General features: G+C 45.0%; 1 protein-coding gene across 1 annotated transcript in view; it reads left to right on the plus strand.

The window, feature by feature from the left end:
* Dock1 (dedicator of cytokinesis 1) overlaps positions 1–14,798 on the plus strand; it is a 453,773-nt gene that overhangs the window by 115,292 nt on the left and 323,683 nt on the right. The window contains exon 25 of the mRNA XM_036177592.1: positions 13,732–13,802. Coding sequence (XP_036033485.1) covers positions 13,732–13,802 — 71 coding nt within the window. The remainder of the gene's footprint in view (positions 1–13,731; positions 13,803–14,798) is intronic.

The following is a 14,798-nucleotide window of genomic DNA, read 5'->3' on the forward strand; positions in this document are numbered from 1 at the left end:
CATGGGGATCAAGGGCTGAGGAACTGATGTTCACACTGCTTGCCTCTGAGCAAAGGGAAGGGTGTCCAGAAGGAGCATACTGAAGGGCAAAGTCTCAGGGCAGCAAGTGTGTCCTAAGGGTTTCTAGCTCATATGTCTGCATCACTGCAGGGTACAAGTCATTGGAGTGCTGCCTTCTTAATTAAGGAGAGCAGGCTGGAATCCATTTAGGACCCAGAGCATCATAGTGCCTATTCTGTGGAAGAGCCTCCGGCTGGCCAAGAACACTGGTTTTATTCTCCAGGAAAGCCTTGTTCTACTGTTACAAACCACCTCCTCCCCTAGGGCACCCCAGTTAATGCTCACCATATGCTCCAGGAGAAACCAAGAGAAATTGGTACTTCAGAATCCATGAGCCAGGGAGGAGATGAGCAGGCCCATGAATTCTGTTGTGGTGTATCTGCCAGACTTGTACCTCTCTGTTGACATTTAAACATGTTCAAATTAAATGAGGCCAGATTTCTGTTCTCCAGCTACCCTGGTGTGTGTCAGTTGCTTCGCAGGCACTTGTGGGCAGAGGCTCCTAGGCTGGGCAGAGAAGTTGCAGAGTACCCATCACTGTGCCAAGTACTCTTGGGCAAAACTGATAGGACTGTGGCTACAGGGGTGACTGTAGCAGCAGTATTAGGGAGGTGAGAAGCCCTGGGCACCGGGTGCTGGATGAGGCAAGGGAGAGCAGAACTGCATCTTAGAAGTGTGACTCATCAGCCTGGCTGTCCCTGTGTGTCGACATGGCTTAAGTCACATGCTGCCCACAGTGCTGTCAGCGTAGACAGTGGCACTGGTGTTATCTGTGAGTGGGCCTTGACTAGTTCTTTCTTGAGAGATGAGGACAGACTCCCACAACAATAGCAGAGAGGCAGTTTTACAGTGATGTGAAATAGTTGTGCCTCACAGGTGGTATTTTGGCTTCCTCAAAGTTAGTTTTCATTGTACTTTACAAAAGTGTAGGTCAGAAATAGTGAAAATAAAAGCCACCTTGTCTTGCTGTACATGCTGCAAAGAGATCCTCATTCGAGGTGCCTTTTGGCTTTGGCATCTGTAGTGTGCTGGGTTTTAGGGCAAGTGTGCTAATAAAATGCAGATGACTCACTTAGGACAGCAGTTTATCCTAGTACAGCTCAGGAGCTCTGAAGTCCAAAAACAAAGCATCAGAATGCCCAAGTGGACTTGAGGGGAAACTTTGACTGTCCTCCATCTTTGGGTCTTTCTTGGTGGCCCTTGGTTTACTTAGTGTTTCTACTGCCATGATGAAATACCATGACCAAAAACAAGTTGGGGAGTAAGGGGTTTATTGGGCTTACACTTCTACATCATAGTTCATCATTGAAGGAAGTCAGGATAAGAACTCAAACAGGGGAGGAACCTGGAGGCAGGAGCTGATGCAGAGGCCATGGAGGGGCTTACTTACTGACCATGGTTTACTCAGCCTGCTTTCTTGTAGAACCCAGGATCACCCACCAAGAGGTGGCCCCATCCACAATGGGCTGGGGCCTTTCACATCAATCACTAATGCAGAAACTGCCCTACAGGCTTGCCTACAGCCAAATCTCATGGAGATGTTTTTCACAACTGTGATGACTCTGGCTTGTGTCAAGTTGACATAAAACTAGCCAGCACATGGCCCACCCTTTGCAGCTGAGTCTCAGGCAGTCCCTATCGCTGTGACCCTTCTGTGTGTGTTTCTGCCTACCCTGCCCTTCTCTGATACAGATTCCCCACTTACCATTGTCTTTAGGGGCTCCTCTCACACAAATGTGATTTTTCTATGTAAAGATTCTGTTTCTGGATCACTCCATACTACGGAGGCTTCTCAGTCTGCTCTGGGCTGCTAACAGGATTCTTGAGACTTGAGTCATATGTGATAATCAGAAGTGTATTATTGCTCACAGTTTAAGCGCATGGCTTCATTCCCCTGCAAGTGATCACATGGTGGAGGCTAGGAAGGTAAGAGGAGCAAGTGATAGCTCCTCCCCTTTGTTGGGCAGACTCTGGAGCCCTTATAGCTTAATCACCTCTTTACAGACCCCCAGTATTTTCCCAATGGTGAGTGAGCTTGAACTTCAGTTTTGAAGAGGACATTCAAATACAAGACTGGTGTTAGGACTCACATATATTTTGGATGAGGTCAAGGAGAGGTGGGCATGAGCTTCCAGTACCTCATGTTCAGATAGGCTGGTTTGGCTGGAAAGGGTGGTAGTGGGTTACCTGGCCAGTGTCTGTTTTCTCTGTCCTCAGGTCTTTTCTTCACTCTGTGTAGCATTGCTGAGCTATGTATACACCTTGACGTCCCTCTCTGTACTGTCTGAGGGTAGGACAGTGGGACAGAGTGGGGAAAGCAAGGCAGCAGATGGGGTAGAGATGGATAGCCAGCCTCACTTTGGACAAATCATCTGGAGGCTCCACTTCCTTTTTGCTTTGGTCTCCTCTGCCCTCTGGTACATGCTGTGTTCCCTGGTGGGCTCCTAACAGATTCCATTTTGTTCCAGATTATTCAGGCCATGAGGAAACCCAAGTGTAATGTGCTATGCTCACTTTCTGCTCACTGTTTTCAAAACTGCTTCACTGAGGTTCAGGCCCTTCAGTGGCTGTGGGCCTGGACCAGTTGCCCCACCTGTCCTCGTCTGAATATCAAGTATGTTTTAGATAGTCCTCATCATTTAGAAGTCAAACTTTGCCTCCTGGAAACTGTCTAGACAGGTATCCAATTTGCACCAATCAGCAACCCTTCTCACAGGATTGCTTTCCTTTTTTCCAAGTGCTCCCTAACATGACTGAGCTGGTAGAAAGTTTATAAAGGAGAGAGAGAGAGAGAGAGAGAGAGAGAGAGAGAGAGAGAGAGAGAGAGAGAGAGAGAGAGAGAGAGAGAGAGAGAGAGAGAGAGAGAGAGAGAGAGAGAGAGACAGAGAGACAGAGACAGAGAGAGAGAGAGACAGAGAGAGAAGCAAGGAAAATTGAAAAGTTCAGTAATTCAGGTTAGTTCCTGCTAAATCACACTAATTCCTCTGTTTAGCATGTCTAGATTACTGACAGGAGATCAACAGAGGCTAAGGCACAGGGACATTTTTTCCTTTCTACTGTGTTTGACTCCTTGGTCTTCCTCTCTTTGTCTTGTCTCTGCCTCTGGTGATGGGTCTTTTTGTGCCTGCCATTTGCAAGGCGTGTAGCTCTTCTGGGCCACTATGGCTTTGTCCTGAGTCATTGAGTCACGGTGGCTTCTCTGTACTCTACCATTGACTCATTCTCTTCTAGTTCCTCTTATGCCTGGCAATGGGGACAAGGACCATATGTTGGTCCCAGCTTTCTGTCTGATAGTGTTAGAGAGTTGTGTGGGAGGAAGTGAAGTGGGGGGAGGGAGGTGTGCTCCCTTAATTAGGGCTAGATACAGAGAGAACTCATTGTGGCTTGAGTCAACCAGCTGTGGTGTCTGCTGGCTCTGGACTGGGCTTCGGACCTCTGTGCTGTGGGGGCCAGTATGTGACTCAGCCTCATGAATCAGGAAGTTCGTGTGTGTGTGTGTGTGTGTGTGTGTGTGTGTGTGTGTGCATGCGCACGCGCATCTTGTTCAAGCTTTTAGTGGGAAGTATCCCAAGATGCTGAAAACATTTCTACATAGTAAAGAACCTCTCTCCCAATTGTCAGTATTCCCAAAAGTGGTATAACCTTTTTGGGTGTTAAATGTGGAAGCATGGTCTACGTTCAGTGAGAAACATATATACACTTGCCATTTCTTTATTGGTAGCACTTGGGGATAGACAGATATACTTAGGACAGGTAACTCCAGCAGCTCCACTGACAGTAGGGCTGGAATACACCTCAGGAGCGATGAGGAATATTGTCAGAAAGGGTAGGACCTATGGCAGGGGACCAAGGAAAGAGGTGAGAAACTCAAGGTGAAGGTAATCTAATAGAATTTTCTTCTGCGTTCTATTTGTGTGGGTTCTGTTCATGCTCCCACACTCCCCCTGCTCTGCTCTGAAAGCCACAGACTCCTGCCCATTCTCTGTCAACCTACTGTGTACAGCCATGTGCCCTGTTTCAAGACCTCCACCCATGGGTAGCTCCTAGCAAGCATGTTATTTCCAGTTTTCTTTACCAAGATCTTCTGATATTTCTGAGGTCTTCCAGAGCCAGAACTCTGAAGTCGGAAAGGAGATTCTGTTGACGTATATATATTTTAGCTCAAAAATCTACAAATGGAATCATTTTAATATGCGTTTTTCTCCAGAAATATGTAAATTAATAATTGCTTCATACATAATTCAAGAAAAACTTATTTTGTATCACCGATAGCTCTTGTAATCTTATATAAAGATATGCTAATGGATTTAATTAAAATAATTACGCTGAATAATGTAGCTGAACTTTACCCTAAAATAGTATCTATTAATCGTCATCAGTAGTAATATTTTTAGGCAGAGAGACACTCTTAGCATTAAACTGACGCTGGGTAGAAAGTGCATTTTTTCGTCTTGTTTTACAGTTTGTATTAAGTTAGCATTCTCATGAGAGGGATGACAATGAAATTATGTGAACTATAAAATTTATTTAATATTTTTAACCTCAACTCTTTTCCTGTTGAGAAAACTTTAAAAGCATTTTCTGCCCTTTTGTGGTCCTTTTAATGAGTTTCCAGTTTCTTCCTTCGAAACTTTGGTTTTTCTGTGTTCCTTGTCCATTTGGTTCCCTTTTGACCTCATTTACCTTCTTTGGGGTTTTGATTGCCGAATGCTCTGAATTCCTGATTACTTGGATATTAAGAGATGAACCCAATTTTAGGAAGGACACTCGGCAGCCTGCCTGTCTCTTCATAGAAGTGGAAATTGCTTTTCCTGCAGCATGGTTCTATGTCTTACACCATATATCACTTGCTGGCTTTCATCTGCCCTCAGTGGTAGATTGGTGTTGCAATATACACATTCCCTCCCCCCCCCCTCTCCCTCCCCTCCCTCTCTCCCCCTTCTCTCTCTCTCTCTCTCTCTCTCTCTCTCTCTCTCTCTCTCTCTCTCTCTCTCTCTCTCTGCATGTATATGAGAAGTCAGACTTGGGTTTTGTGCCATCAGGCATACCCACCTTGTTTTTTCTTTGAAGCAGGGTCTCTCACTGGCCTAGAGCAAGGCTAATCAGCTATTAAGCCCCAGGAATCTGCTTGTCTTCACCTCTCCAGTGCTGAGATTAGAAGTGCCATACCATGATGCCAAGCTTTTTTTTTTTTTAACATGAGTTCTGGAGCTTGAACTCATATCCTTGTGTTTGTAAAAAAAAAAAAAAAAAAAAAAAAAAAAAAAAAAAAAAAAACAGAACAAAACAAAACCCAGGCATACTTTACCAACTGGGCTGTCTCCCAGGCTCTTATTGCACTTGACTGTGTGTGAGGCCTCAAGTGTGTGTTTTGTTCTCCAGATATCCCTGGGTCAGTGGACATGTGCCCACAGGCTCAAGTGTGTTCAGAATTGGACTTGCCCATCAGGATGGACAGATAAGAGCTCCACCCAGTTTAAAGAGAACCTCAAGTCTGGCTCGAATCTGCTGTGATGCTTCTTTAGCTGTATTTCAAACCAAATAGAAGGAAATAACTGGCTTAAAAAAAATTGACATTCAGTTTTAAGTTCCCCTCTGACTTAATGAAGAGGAGATAAGTAAACAGATCAGTGGGCTTGTCTGAATTCCTGCAGAGGGCCTTTCATTTCTTTGATAGAACAGGGCATAGGGTAAATGGCCCATGGGATGGATTGAGAGAGATACACCCCTGCCCCTCCACCCAGTTCTGTCTCTTGGCAAGATCCCAAAGGCCTGTCCACCATCCCATTCCCCAACTTCACAGCCTCAGAAATGGGTGAGTGGTCTCCCACTGTGCAAGGTCCAGGAAGCCTGTACTACTGTGCTGAGGCCACTGTTGAGGAGAGATTGTCACATTCTGAGCAGACCTTTCTTTGTGTGAGTAAAAGCCTTTCACTGATTTTCCTAGGATAAGCCAAACAAATCCAGAAGGAAATGCAAATGCCCTTTCATTGCTCCTGGAGAAGATTTCCAGTGAGTTCAGACTTAGGGGGAGAGCCATGTAGGCAGGGTGCTTTCTGAATTAATGTTTGCTGCATCTGCATGCTGTCCTGTGGCCACTGTACTGGCGGAACTGGCCAGAGTCTGTTGTGTACTGGACACCCTTTGGCATCCCTGGGCAAGCTTATTTATCTGCTCATGGCGTTTCTTTCTTCCGGTATCTCTGGGAGGCAGGTCCTATCAACCACAGCCATTAGTTACTAGTACGTTCGCATTGCAGATGGTGGACTTCATCATCGTTCCTAATACTAGTCTGGAGCCCTGCCCTCAGTCACCCTGCACTGTGTCTCCCGTCCACACTGCTGGTATCAGCACATCTGTGAGCCAGCACCTTTTTGCTATGGTGTCTCTTTAGATAAGACTGCCCAGTGTCTTCTGCCCACAGTGTGCTGTGTCTTGGCTTTTTTTTTTGGGGGGGGGGGGCAACAGCCCTTTCACTTGACCAAGACCTACCCTCAGAGCAGTGACCTCACTCTATAGAGGACATTGATGCCTATGGCAAGCTCAAGCCCAGTCTCTAGCACTGCGAACTCTGAGCATATCCTAGTATTTATTGGAAACAAGACAAGTAAGATGTGGTCCTCAGCCAGGTGGTTCATACTGGCCCAGGGATGAGTCAGGGAGGGATGGACGCAGAGGTGCTGACTCCAGAACATAAGATAAGGCGGTTTTCTCTCTTAGCTGAGGGTGTCAACAGGGATGGCTGGAAACGGAAAGGTAGGGGTTGTTTCAGGACCCAGTGAAGACCTCACCAGGCTCCCATACTTTTGGGAGTCCTGGTGACTGTCATTGCCTCCTGTTCTCTGGGAAAATGGACAACAGAGGACATCCATTTCTATGGACACATGAGCAAGCCAACTTTGGATTACTGCCCTTAAGAATGTCTCTAGCTATTTAATTCAGCATTTCTGTGTCCTGGAGAGAGTGGGCTCTAAACTAAGTGTGGAGACTAAGAAGATAAACTGAGGCAGTGGTGGTGGGGTTGCCATGGGAGAGGATATAGTGCACAAGCTCATAAAGGAAACCACAGGGGCTCTACATTTTTCTGAGGAGAGTTCTTCAGGTGGACCAGAGCCCAGGAGCCTGAGGCGATGCTGGCCAGGTCACCCTTTCACCAGAGCAGAGGATGTCACTGTGTGTGTGTGTGTGTGTGTGTGTGTGTGTGTGTGTGTGTGTATTGATTTGGGTCCTTGGAGGGCTCCTCTCAGGGGGTCAGAGCAGAGGTAGGAGGCCAGCTAGAAGGTTGAGGCATTGGATGGGGTATTTGGATATTTACAGAAGGGAGACGGTGGTAGGGTTGGGCAAGTTTAATACCAGGTAGCTTTGTGGTTCTCAGAATTGGGCTGTGAAGAAGGGGGATGCTTGGGCGGCTGATATCCAAGTGAATAGCCTACAGTCAAGGCTATGGAGTAAAAAGGCATCCGAAGCCCAGAAGCCCTTGCGCAGGTGGGAAGCTTAGGAGAAAGGGGGAGTGCATGTCAGGGCTGGAAGGAGGTGAGATCCCAGAGCCCATAGGTGGAGGGACCCCCACATGTGGTAGGGCAGGGAGAAGGAAGTACAACGGAGGGTGCTGGGAGGGAGGGCAGAGTGAGAAGAGGTGGCTGCAGGGTCCCAAGGATGGTCACATAAGCAGCCGCCTCATGTCACAGCAATTCCGATTTGTGGTCTAACTCTCTTCTCCTTAAGCCATTTTTCTTCTAAGACAGGAGGTCTGCGATACTTAGTCTGATAAACTGTGTTCTAGGCTAAGGGGCTTTGTGAGCTCACTGGCCTCTGCTCAGCAGGCACTGACTTCTGTGCACATCCCTTGGGTAAGGAGGCCCAAGAGAACCTCACTGGGGAAGCCTGCTAGGACCCTGTCTCTGACTTGCCATTCTGACTGTCCTGCCGCACAGTGAGCAGGGTGGCTCAAGGCTGTTTGCAGGTGGTAGCTCATAAAGCCCTTCTGGTTCAGGGCTGTCTGCTATATCCTTGTGAAGTGCTGTTTATGGAGTTGTTGCCAGCAGCTGAATACTTTGTTGGGTTCAGTGTAAAATCTACTGAGCCCATCTACACCTTCCCCTCTGGACGTCCACAAACCAAATGAGACACTTTAAAAGACCAAGCAGCCAGCCTTTGCAGATACTCATTATTAAATGTCACCATAAATACTTTCTAGTTTTCCAGACCAAGTCTGAGGGAGTTGAAGCAGAACATTTGAAACCAGAAAGAAATGATTTCTATTTAGCGTTTTTTTTTTCTTCAATAGCAGCCCAGGGTTACTAATTGGAAACCCTGGATCTGTTTGGTGTTGAAAGGCGGTACTAATGCCTACAGAGAACAACAGGCACCCGAAATGGATGAAGGAGAGCTAGGGGACAAGTTGCTCACCAGCCCTGTGTGTTTTCATGATTGAGTACTCATATGCATGGTATGTGTGTGGAGGTCAGAGGACAACCTCAGCATTATTCCTCAGGTGTCTTTTACTTTTTGCTTGAGACAAGATTTCTAGATGGTCTGGAATTTCTGCAGCTAGACTAGAGTAGTTAGCTAGCAAGGTTCTGGGGGTCTAGTTATCTCCACCTACCAGTCTCATCATTGCTAAACCTGACCTTTTACCTGCACTCCGAGATAGCTCTGCTCTTCCCTTTTCCATCTGTGGCAGCCCTCTCAAGGGTTCCCCGCAGAGGTTGTGACCATTTAGTGTATCAGTTTGGGCCAGGATGTTCACATTGTGTAGATTAAGATTCTAGTCATGTGACTTGAATCTGGCTGCTGAAGCCTTCCACACTGGAGTGCAGATTTATTCTCAACCCCTCCCCCCCAATACACTTTCATTCTAAATATGGGCATATATCCCATTTAATTTCTTTTTTTTGTTTTTGTTTTTGTTTTTGTTTTTCTAATGGTTTTGAAAATTAAGGTGAAAGGTTCCTGCATGGGCCAGACTGGGACATTTGTAAGGGGCTCATTTTTTTCTATTACATGTTGGCCTCTGTGGGGTGGGGTTTCTATTTTTCTGCCAACTGGCTTCTCTCAGAGGCTAATCTTAATGCCAGACAGTTCTGACACTTTCTACAAAGCCAAAATGCAGGCACATGGAAGGGTGCCAGCCACTATGACTTTCCTCCACCCTCTTTGGAAGAAGAGTCCCCCTGATATTTTGACTTTCCCAGAAGGTTTAACATGTAGTCATGTTCTGTGTGACGTTCTGGATCCGCCATCTTAGCCCAGTGCATCTGGGATTCATCTGCATGTGTGCAACTGTGGTTTCTTACCTTCAGTGCTGCGTGGTACTTTTTTCTCTTAAGGGACTTTTTACTTTTTGGTCACTTATGTTTTTCTTTTTTTCAATTGATTACCAATAAGGGTGTCCTGCATGATCACATGCAGGGTTTCTGTGATTCTAACATCAAGGGGTGTACTTGGTGGTTGAATTCTTTCTGTCTCACTGTAACAAGCTACCAAAACTGTTTCTGATGTTGCTTCACTATTTTTGCATCCCGACTAGCAGCACAGGCATGTTGCTGAACACCTTGGTTCTCTTTTAGCAATTCTACAATATGGAGTGGTGCCTCCCCGGGGTTTTGCTTTGCATTCTCCTGATGAGTAGTGGTGTTGAGATCTCTCTCCTCTTCCTTCCCCTTCCCTTCCCTTCTCTATTCTTCCCCTTTTCTTCTCTTACCCCCTCCTTCTCTCTCCTCTCTCTCCCTTCTCCCTCCTCCTCTTCTCTTTCTCTGTCCTTTTTTATTTCTTTCCTCCAGCTGGCCTTGATCTTGCCAATGACCTTGAACTCCTGATCCACCTACCTTTAGCTTCCAGGTTCTGGAATTACAGATGTGTCCAGGTTCTGGGATTACAGATGTGCACTACCATGTCCGTCTGGTGCTAAGCATCTTTGCGAGAGCTCATTTTTCATCTATTCATCTTTCCTCAGAGAAGTGTCTCTTCCAATCTTTTGCATATTTTTTAAGTACAGAGTGTTGTTTTCTTATTGAGTTTCTGAGCTCTTTGAACATGATGGATACGAATCTTCCAGATAGAGATTCACAGCTAACTTCTCCCTGTGTATGACTCCTGCTTTGTTATCCAAACTGTGCCTTTCAGAGATGTGGCTCTTTGTTTTGAGTGTTTTCTTTTATAGTCTGTGCAGTTATTATTGTGTGTAAGAAATCTTAGCTTGGTCCAAAGTTACAAACATCTTCTTTTAAAAGTTTCATAGTTCTAAGTTTTTTGTTTAAGACCAATCATGCATTTACAAGTTTACCTTTGTATCATGTGTGGATCTGGAATGAATTCATTTGGGAATGCGTTTGGAGAATTGGTGCCTTTGTTACGACTCCCTTGATCATGTATGTTCACAGAGATCCTCTGAATGTGAGTTCTGCATGTTGGGGGAGGAACAACTGAATCCATCATGGTTTCCAGCACTCTAAGTGCCAATTTTCTCTCTTTTCTATTTGGTTTTGAGTTTTCCTGCAGTTCCTTGAAATAATTGACAAGAGTCAGATGACATTGGCTCAGAAGCAGGACTCTGTGTGGCACATGTGCTACTTACAGTCACAGACAGAATGTGACAAAGCCAGATCACAACACTGATACTTAGGCACTCTCCCCAGCATGATATCGCTGAGAGGTAGGGTCTCCCAGTTCCCCTGGATTCAATTGTATTTCTACTGTTTGGTGCTCACTGTGAATAAGGCCGAAGTCACTAATGCCTGGATTGTCATGCTCTTCTTCTGATACCTCCCACTTCCATCCACACAGGAACTCTGACAGAATTAGACAAGAGATGTAAAGGTTACAAGTGTCTCTGTGGTGGAGTGGGCTCCTTGGGTGTATGCTCAGGAGTGTTACAGTTGGGTCATATGGTATTTCTATTAAAATTTTTAATTTTACATTTATTTATTTATTTACATATCTACCTATTTATTTATTATTTCTATTTATTACTTATTAGTGTGTGTGTGTGTGTGTGTGTGTGTGTGTGTGTGTGTGTGTGTTGTAGGGTGTGCACCACACATGGCAGGGAGTACATGTGAAAATCAAGAGTACAACTTACAGTTCTGTCCTTCTATCATGTGGCTCCTAGGGATGGGATGCAGGTCATCAAGCTTGGGAGCAAGTGCCATGACCCCACTAAGCCATCTTTTTAGCCCACTTCTGCTTTGAACTTTTGAAGAAAGCTTCGTACTGATTTCCGCAATGACTGCTCTTTAACGCTCCTCTCAACAGTGAATGAGGACCCTTCTTTCTCTGCATCCTCACCAGCATTGTCTCTTTTTTTAATGACAACCATTCTGACTGGGGTGAGATGGAATTCAAAGTAGTTTTAATTCTCATTTCTCTGATGGCTAAGGATGTTGCACATTAAAAAAAATACATATTGGGCATTCATTTATCTTCTTTTGAAAACAGTCTTTTCATTTCATTAGCCCATTTGTTGACTGGCAGTTTTGTAGATTGGCAGATTTTTGCTTGTTTAAGTTATCACAATAACAAGGAAATGGAACGAGCCATCAACAGATGAATGGATAATGAAATTGTGGTTTGTATACCCAGTTGAATTTTATTCAGTAGTAGAGAAAAATGAAATCATGAACGTTGTAAGAAAATGAGTAGATATGAAAAATATATTAAGTGAGGTGACCCAGAGTCAAAAACACAAATATTGAATGTTCTCTCTCTATGGGGATCCCAGCTTGTAATGTGTGTGTGTGTGTGTGTGTGTGTGTGTGTGTGTGTGTGTGTGTACACGGACGTATGCTATGAAACCATCGAGGAGCCTGCTGAAAAGAGGAATGAGGAGATTTCAAACAGGTGTCAGGAAGGGAGTTGAGGAGACTACGGAGCCAGCGGAGTGGGGATCAGTCAGGGGATAGTAGAGAAATGGGGAAGAGAATTAATAAAAATAAATTTTGTTTGAAAGTGCTGTAATGAAACTTAGTGTTGTGTATACTAATTAAAACATTTCAATAAATACCTGAGTCTTGGCATGGAGAATGGCAGGTAAAAGACTTGATCTCTGCTCTCAGTCTATGAGGTGCTGGGCTTTCTAGAACAGGGGTTCTTCACTGCTTTGTGCTTGTCACTCTCTTTCACCTGGGAAATGTCTACGTGAACCCAGGTATATGGGAATATCCAGATCAATAAGTACTGAGGATACATCATTCAAAATTTATTGTTTTTTTGTTTGTTTGTTTTGTTTTGTTTTGTTTTTCGAGACAGGGTTTCCCTGTGTAGCTTTGCACCTTTTCCTGTAACTCACTTGGTAGACCAGGCTGGCCTTGAACTCACAGAGATCCAACTGGCTCTGCCTCCTGAGTGCTGGGATTAAAGGTGTGCGCCACCACCGCCCGGCTCAAAATTTATTTTAAAATAATTATTGGATATGTGTATAATTTTACTACTCATCAAAGAAAAAAGCAAATGTGCTGATTAATGATGCACACATGCTTGTTTGTATATCTCAATATTCTAAGGATATGCTAATGAGATGCATGCTGAAGATTGATAGCAGGGAAATATCACAAGTCTCTCCTTCCTGTAAATTAAGCTACTGTTATTTCTTTTAAGGCAGAAAATGTTATTATGGTAAGAATACTGTGATTCATTAACATATAGTGTTCGGAATCTGAACTGAGGATTTGGGGGTGGGGCAGAGCTCCTTGCCCATGTGTGGTGTGATAGCATGCTCAGTGCACAGTGGGCATGCTGTGTGTGCAGAGCCTGGGCTGCAGTGAAGTCCTGAGGTGTGGCCTGGGCAAACACAAAATACTCAGGCATACTGCACACTTGATTTTGAACCAAGTTTTGGGTCTTGTATGTTCCCAAAACCTTGACTGTGGCCTGACTTCTCAAGCCCTCCATGTTTGTGTATGAGAACCCAGATATAGTCACTGCCTGTAGTTTAAGAAGCTGGAAGACAGAGGTGAGAGCCAGAGATAACTAAGTAAGGATCATCATGGTCTTTCACTAAAGGACACAGACAACAGGAAGACATCTTTGGGGTAGAACAGAACTGCCTCTGTGGTAACCCACAGTGGATTTGGTAAACGGGTATTTTTCTAGGTAACTGCTATTCATTTTGTTATCTGAGGCATTGATTCAGTTAAAGGAGATGAATATTTCAACTCAGCTCACCTAGTTTTACAAGCATTGCTTATTGATGTTCATTAATGTCATCCTTCCCCCCTTGGACCCTAAGTTGGTATACTCTTCCTAAGGAAGACTATTTCTTCCACTCTACATTCATTAGTTGCCAGTGGTTCTGTGTCTAGGATTGAGGACCCATGAGCTTTCCCCTTCCACACTGGTATTGGTATGTGTATTGGTGGTGTTCTTGTTCAGGTAGCCATGTTAGTAAGACTTCATGGCTGTAGCATCTGACATTTTTTGAGACACCATCTCACAGCAAACTCCCTGTTCTGTGACTCTTACAATCTCTCTGCCCTCTTAAGCATGGGGACACAAAGGGAATGCCCATTTGTGGGGAATAAGAGGCTGTTCTGTTCATTTGTCATTGTGTTTAAGCCTCCCCTGGAAGTGGTCTTTCTCCTCTCAGTTTTTCTGTGGATCTTTATCAGAATTACAAGATTGTGCTAAGATTTGCCTGCCTTAATTCTGCTCAACCTCCCTCTTTCTGGTTTGCAGGGGGCAGCCTTGAAGTACTTGCCGACGATCGTCAATGATGTGAAGTTGGTGTTTGATCCCAAGGAGCTCAGGTAATTGTCCTGGAAACAGATGTTTGCCACGTGCAGCTTTTTGTCGGAACATTCAGTTTGGAGGAGGCTCTAGGCTGCCTCATCCCTACAGAGGTCGATGCCCTGGACTGGGTGAAATGGATGCGGCTGATTTGCCTTTGTTGTTGTTGTTGTTGTTGTTGGAAAATGGTTTACAGTACAATGGGACTATGGCCCAGTGTTGTCTTAGTTTGTCTGGCTGTTCCTGTGATAAAATACCCTGACAAAAACAACATGAGGGAGAAAGTGTTTATAATGGCTCACAGTTCAAGGTACAGCCCATCATGGCAGGGAACCCTCTGAGGAGATGGCCACTGATCATTCAGCGTGAAATATTAGTCTAGGGACCAGGTTTTTCCCTTCTTGGGTTATGACCCCTTTCAGTCTTCTTAGTTGCGTAAGCTGCAGATCCTGTGGCTTTCTGACAAGTTCTTTGATGGACGTTTAGCCTTTGATCCCATGTGTGAGCCCCAGCAGCCCGGTCCATCTCTGCTTTATGTTTGTTTGAGGTTTGACACAATGAACCATGTGCAAGAAATGGCACCATTTGTGCTAACCAGACCCTCCAATATCTGTGAGAGGACATTGGTCCCTGAGGGGTCATCTTTCCTTCACTTTATATCCACCCTAAGCCATTAATGCCTTGAAATTGAAGGGCAAGGGGGCTCCTGGACAGCATTCTCTCTGATTTGCCTGAGATTTAGTGTCCAACAGGGACACACTTGTTTTCTGCTTCCAGGACCCTGACATTTGGGTTCTAGCTTAGCAGGCTCCAAATGATGAAAGAAAAACCTATGTGATCCAGATGTTGGTTTGCTCAGCTGTGTCTCTGCAAAGTCCTTTTCTTGGAGTGTGGTTTTAAAAAGGATGGTCCCTGGACCAGCAGCACCCATGGCCCCAGTACTTATTAGAAGACAAACCCCAAGCTCTTCCTGAATCTTCTTAATTAGACATGGTTGCCTAGTGACTGGTTTCCAT

Source organism: Onychomys torridus, chromosome 1 (genome assembly GCF_903995425.1).
Source record: "Onychomys torridus chromosome 1, mOncTor1.1, whole genome shotgun sequence".
Lineage (NCBI taxonomy): Eukaryota > Metazoa > Chordata > Mammalia > Rodentia > Cricetidae > Onychomys > Onychomys torridus.